The sequence below is a fragment of the Centroberyx gerrardi genome, chromosome 12 (assembly GCF_048128805.1).
Source record: "Centroberyx gerrardi isolate f3 chromosome 12, fCenGer3.hap1.cur.20231027, whole genome shotgun sequence".
NCBI lineage: Eukaryota > Metazoa > Chordata > Actinopteri > Beryciformes > Berycidae > Centroberyx > Centroberyx gerrardi.
Window position 1 is genome coordinate 13,616,139 of NC_136008.1, and position 6,933 is coordinate 13,623,071.

General features: G+C 44.6%; 1 protein-coding gene across 1 annotated transcript in view; it reads right to left on the reverse strand.

Moving 5' to 3' along the window:
* Nucleotides 1-3,184: 3,184 nt before the first annotated feature.
* efna3b (ephrin-A3b) overlaps nt 3,185-6,933 on the reverse strand; it is a 43,655-nt gene continuing 39,906 nt past the window's right edge. The window contains exon 5 of the mRNA XM_071911182.2: nt 3,185-3,303. Within this exon, the coding sequence (XP_071767283.1) occupies nt 3,185-3,303 (119 nt within the window). The remainder of the gene's footprint in view (nt 3,304-6,933) is intronic.

Here is a 6,933-nt window from a genome sequence, read left to right on the forward strand (position 1 = left end):
TGTAATTGTTGTTTCCAACACTATTAAATGCTTTTGTTGTTTTGCCAGACAACAATCGGTCTCACTCTCTCTCTCTCATACACACATGGAAAGAGCAGAAACACAAAGGCTGTTGCTCGCTCACTTGCTCACCCACCCACCCACTCACTCAGTCACTCAATCCTTCATTCACTCACACACACACACTGACACCAGTAAACACAATGACAGACAGCATCTCATGCAAAAGCTCCTGCACACAGCCATGAAGTGATGCACAGAAATGAGCTCTCATTTACTCTCTTTCTCTCACACGCACACACACTTACACACACAGACACATGCACTCTTGATGGAACCACATACACAGAGACACACACACTTTCTTGCTCTCGTGTCTAAGTTCTTAAGTGCAACTTCTTGAAGAGTAATTTGCCCCCGTACACAGCTCTTCTACCCTCCCACTCCACACAGGAACCCAAACCCTTCCTGCCTCACCCTCCCACCCTAGAGCCATATATACACCTGGGTTTGTTCACACACTGTATTGTACTGCAACGCACTGTAGTTCATCGCTGTAGGTTAATGCTTCAACACTACAGGATCCTTGTTCCTTTCCACAATTCTCTCTCGTCTTGATGCCAACACAACAGCTATTCCATTTCTACCTATTCAACCAAGTTTGCCAAACTTTGTTTACATGAGGGCTGTCCATAACTAAAAAAAAATATTAGCTGACTAATAGTTGTAAGATTTTGTCAACTAATAGTCAATTTAATTGACATATCTGCGAAAAAGATCTCACATTCTGCCATCATATAAAATTACTTCTTTAGTTTAGCTGTAGTGATTTTCAATGACCAATACATAATATGTGTAAATACTGATATGATACTTAAAAAATTTCAGAAGATAACTTACACATCATGAAAAATAATCAACTATTCAACTAAAAAACATGTTTTAGTTGATCGATCAGTTGACTAATACTCTAACAGAGGGCAGCCCAAGTTTACATATGGCTCGACCCACCCACTTCCAACTTCAACCCCCCCGCACCACCTCAGGATAACCAAATATACACAACAGCAAAGACAACAAAATAATAAGAAAAAAAGAAAAAAAACAACCACAAGGAAACTGAGCTTCAAGTTTGTAAAAATGCTTACATCACATTTCACCTCGGCAGATTTCAAGACATTGGAATTCCATTCTGTGTCCGTTACCACATACACACGAGGACCTGAACGTCCACGACACACACCGGCGTGTTGCGAGGAGTCCTTCATCACCGCCACCATCTTCTTCTTCTGCTCCTTCTTCATCATGATCATCATCCTCTTTATCAGCTACTATGGTAAGCCATGCCCTACTAGAGTCCATCGTTGGCAGGGTAGGGTAACCATGGTGAATAAGGTGCTAGTCGCTATGGAAACGCTATTCTGAAGCAACCGACTGGTACAGTTTGACTTTTGAATTGCCATACCTCCCCACCAAAGCACTTGGTTTGTATGTATTACTTGTAGCTTTAGTTGTGTTTTGATTTTTTTTTTTTTATTTTGCATTTTCATACTTATAAGATGTATACAGTATGTTGATGTATTTTCAGGCTGTTAGTACCATGTAAAATATTCTCTCTCGCTCTCCAACACACGCGCACACACACACATATGCATACTCATTCAGATACACATACTGAAAGTACATACACACACACACACACACACACACAGAGGAAACCCTTTACATGTGGCATCCAACAAATGGGTTTACAGGGAATGAGAGACTGGTGCAGCAAGCCTCTGGAGTTTCCACACTCAGCGGGCGCTACACCAACACAGACCAGCAGAGAGCTTCTCGTTGTCTGGGACCGGACCTGTCCTTAGATGTTTCTGTGAGTGACTGTCCTTCCTCCCTCCTCCCGGCTCCTCTTCCTCTCCTCCTAACAGCCTGCAGCGGGTCTTTCCAGGCAGCTGAGAGGAGGGCAGTATTGCTGAGCGTATCCATGGCTGGTCCGCGGCGGTTGTGTGCTTCGTTAACCTCGGAGATGACAGAGGACTAACCGAGTACTTGACAGACAGGACAGAAAATTAACACGGCAACTAATAATGTCAACTGACCCTCGCAGTGTCTGTATCAATGGCACATCTAAATCCCTCCCCCCTCCCTTTGCCCCGACAGGTCGACTGATGGTTTATTTAAGTGACAGATTCATCATGTAAATGCTCCGTATTTCCCCCCCTGACCCCGTCAAGTCCAGTCGCCCTCATTAGAGACACGTTGGAGACTGATGGTGAACACAGGATGACACAGCAGAGTGTAAATGACAACTAAAACACTGCAGTCTGGAGTCCCAGGGTTTGTGTTTACAAACTATCAGCTACTTTCACTAGTCTCCTACTCAAGACCAGCACAGCTCACGCACATCGAGACGCTTCAGACGAGTCCTTCGCTCTCAGAACCACGCTGGTTCCTTTTCCTCTGGGGACCGAAGTTCGCCAGCTCCGACGTCAACAAAAAAAAGGCAATTTCAGTTCAGTTCAGCTGAAATCTGTTTGATTCAGTTCATTTGAGTTCAGATGAAGTCTTGTTGCAAGAAACTATGGCAACTAGCCCTGGGGAAGTGTTTCAGCCAATCACATCCAGGGAAAAACCTTCAAATGATTTCAATTGGGTGGGATTTTGATCTGTTTCTTCTTTTTATTAGGATTTCAGCCCCGCCTCTCCAGTTGTATAAATGCTTTGTGTGGTGTGCATGTTTCAACAAGCCTAACCTATGGCCTGTTGAGACGCACACACAGTCTACCACACCTTCTGCCGTGCAAAGGCTGACTTTAATGCAATATACAGTTCAGTCTGTGTCACTCAGCGCCTAAAGGCCTTTCAACTCTTTCAGTACTCCACTCTGTCAAACACACACCTGCACGCACATACACACACACACACACATAAGCGCGCTCACACACACACACGCACCCATACAGAAATGCTTTAAAACTCTCATTTCAAAGTCTTCCTCCTCTTGCCTCCTGCTCTTTTTGTAGTATCTTGACACGGTTCTCCTCTCCTCTTCCATCGTCTCCTTTCTCCTTTCCTCTCTTCTCCTCTGTCCCCTCTCCTATTATCCTGCTCCCCCTCCCACCCCCTGATACTGTACACCCTCCCAAGGCTAGTTGGCATGGTGATGCTGTTGGGATGGCCGTTGCTAGGAGATGAAGAGAGCGACCAGGAGGAGCATCATCACGGTCAGGAGAAGGCGGTCCCTGGATGGGCTGCTTCCGCTGACACTCTTCTCCAGCTTGGGAACGAAAGGGTTAAAGTCATCTGGAAAAACACAAAGAGAGACAGAGAGAAAGAAAGAGAGAGAGAGAGAGAGAGAGAGAGAGATGGGGAGGGAAGAAAGGAGGAGGAAGGAGAGAGGAGGAAATCTTAACATCAATTCATTCATCAATACTAGCAGAGAACCAGGCAGCACTTTAAAACTTTGAAGGATAATATCTATCACTTTCAACCTGGGCCACTTTCCTAGTTCTTGCCATCATGACGATTAATTGTGTTCAAAAGTTCATCACTCACTTCACTGTAGAGCTTTATGTACCTCCACCCAAAAAGCGAAAAAACCTTTTCGATACAGTAACACTCACACTGCAGTTACACTACATTATCACAGATTTTCAGTGATAATAGTCCATTTGATCCTTTTTTAGTGTTGCTCACACACTTCCTTGTTTACTTTGCTGGCTGCTAGTCTTCAGCCATGTCCAAGGCAAGTCAGAGGGGGAAGAACGGCATTTTGTTGCTTCAGCTTGAAAGCGTTCTTCACATTTTTGTTCCTCGTTGGAACACCCACATCCAAATTTATATTTATGAATTTAAACTCAACCATAAACAAACTGCAGCAGATATTTAAGTACAGATAACTAATTTACATCTTTAATACCTTGGACTGCCGACATTGGTGGATTCCCTGCTGTGTTTACTGCTTGTGTTGACAGACATGAACACAGCATCAGAGGACTTTAACGGTCTACTTGCAAGCTACTAGTTAAAATAAAATATCTAATACAGAAATATACACAAGTTTCAGGGAATGGATAACCCGGAAATCAGATGTAGGCAGGCCCAACATTACAGTGTTATTGTGCTGAAAATTGCTTTTAATCGTTTTTTGGATTCGACTGTTGGAGTTTGCATTGGCCCTGTGGGTGTGTTTTGGTGAACTGGAGGTATGTAAAGCTGTGCAGTGAATTAAGTGACGAAACCTTGAACACAATCAATCGTCATGACGGCAAAAACTAGGAAAATACAGCCCCAGGTTGAAAATTACCGGATTCCTTTAAGTGGTGCTCATAAGGCATTATAAGGCATCACCAGGGCATTATAATAAAATAAATGATGTTTGTCTGATGGTTACATTGTAATAAAAGTTCATCTATGCTTCTAATGATCTGCTTGCAATGCATCACAATGCACTTCCAGTAAAGTGTCACTGCAAATTTTTTATAAAACAAACTCAGTGCACAAAAGGCAGCTCACAGCGCACATAGTCACACTCCCACTGAAACATGATTAGTCTGCTACAAAGACAACACAGCAGCACTTCCACGGAAGACTGGAGCTTTGTTATCAGAGAGCTCCTATTGTCCTAATACAGTGACACGTTCCCAGAAACACACACACATTCTCTCACACACACAGACACAGACACACCGTATATATGCTGTACCGTCCCCCCTCGCCATGCACATACACCTGGTGAGGTTCTATAAATAGTTTGTGGTCTTTTGTTGCGGGCTACACACCAAGTAATGATGTCTAGTCGACACTCCGTACAAAAACAAGAGCGATCAGACAGTGCGGTTCACGCCTACGCTTATGAGACACACGTGCGGCCAGACACACCCTCTGCAGTCACTTGATTAATGAGACTGGAGACGTACACCAGACAGAAGCACAATGTTCTGTCTGTTCAGAAGTCGGCCGGCGCTGATTAGGGCCCATTGTATCTTGGGTCCGACGGCCTCGAAGCGGGGCTATTCTCAGTGTTTCCACTCGCTGCCGTGTCTGGCTCCAGAATAGTTCCAGCTGTTCTGCGGGTCAGACGGCAGAGTAATGACTGGCTGACACCTGGTTGCAGAGATGGCCCCGCTCTGCTATGCTCCGCCGGCCGATCTAATGAGATCTACGCAGGAGTGGAGCTCGGGTTAAATGCTTTGACCGCGCTGTGACCGTCCGTACAGCGGCGGGGCCAGAGCACGCTTTCTGTGGGGCGGACTGACAGGGGAATGTGGTTTTGAGGACACAAACAGCAGGCTGGGGAGAATCTCACGCAACTGGTTCCAACGTGTGGCTCTGCTAATCGCCTCATTACACACACACACACACACACACACACACACACACACACGCACACAGTCTCTTTCTCTTTCACTCTGTCAAAGAGAAGCACACATAATTTGGGCAAACACATTTTTTGCGTGCTGTGTGCAGAGGGCATGTGACGTACATTGTGACCTTTTGACATACTCACAAGCCAAACACCAGGTCGTGTATGTCACTGTCTGTGTGTGGGTGTGTGTGTGTGTGTGCATGTGTGTGCATGTTTTGGAGCAGAAAACAGCCAGCATCTGCGTGATAATTAGGCACCTCAGACACCTAGAGGCATTTATGAATTTGAATGTCATGTTTACAAGAACAAGGAGATATCTTACTCTCTGATGTCTGTATGTGCGTGCGTGTGTCTGTGTATGTAGTGTGTGTGTGTGTGTGTGTGTGTGTGTGATATGTGTGCGTCCATGTATGTTTGTGTGTTAATAGCCAATTAGCCATCATCCCTAATGGTTTCCGTTTGAGGAGCTTGATTCTGAGGCTTGTTTTCACAAGCCTCACCTATTGGAGCACTTGGATTAAAACTCACAACGCAATCACATCTACAAATGTTACAAAAACAGAGCTGACATCCAGATGATTTAGCAGCAAAATGCACTGTCACTTAAAGGAGCGGCAATCGCTACAATGCAACCCCACTGCAGATAGAGCTTCTGATTTCTCCACTAATGGCTGAAGCTGATAGTCAGATGCAGTAACCTGAGCCAACAGGGTGGGTAAATTAGTATCCTCCCATTGAAAGACATCCGTAATCACATGGCTGCATGGGGAGCCGCTCGCACCATTCCATCTGTGATGTAAATGAGATCTAAATGAAATCTAATACATGAGGCAGTATTCAGGGGGGAACCACTGTTGGGCTGTAGACACTGATTGAACAGGGCAGCGCCAAGGAAATAAACTGCGAGCAAAGAAGGAGGAGAGAGAGGGAGGTTAACAATATGAGCCTGCAACATTCAGCGCAGTTAAACATTTTGAGACAGTGATCAACCAGATTTTAACTGAGCAGTTTGCCTATGTGTGTGTGTGTGTGTGCATGCGTGTATGTGAACTTTGTATAACAGTAATTAAAACTATGATGTGATGAGTCTAATAGGCAGACAGGAGGACGGAGGAGGAGGGGGGAGGGGGGGGAGGAAACAGTACTACCTCTTTGTTTTCAGTTCATTTCACAGCTCCCTCTTGGTTTCTCCACTTTCTCTTGCACCAGTTTGGGTTGTCCTATTAATTTAATTGGCAACACAGTGGTACAGGTGAAAGGGACCCATAGGATCTGGGATAATTTGCGCTCTACTACTGCGTCAGCCTTTCACCTAATATTAACAGTACATAAATGTAGTCCTCTTTACTTTAACTGTTCAAGTACATCCAATACACCTATTACACTGTGGAAATATTATTCTTTGTTTTCCTGTATATTCGTCTGTGTAAACATGTAGATAAGTGTGTATGTTGTCAGTGTCTGTGTATATGTTGTCTGACAACTAGTGTAATTGGAATGGGTCTTTGGGAATTACACATGACATTATGTGTTTACAATTCTCATTCTGTAGGAAGGAATGGAGC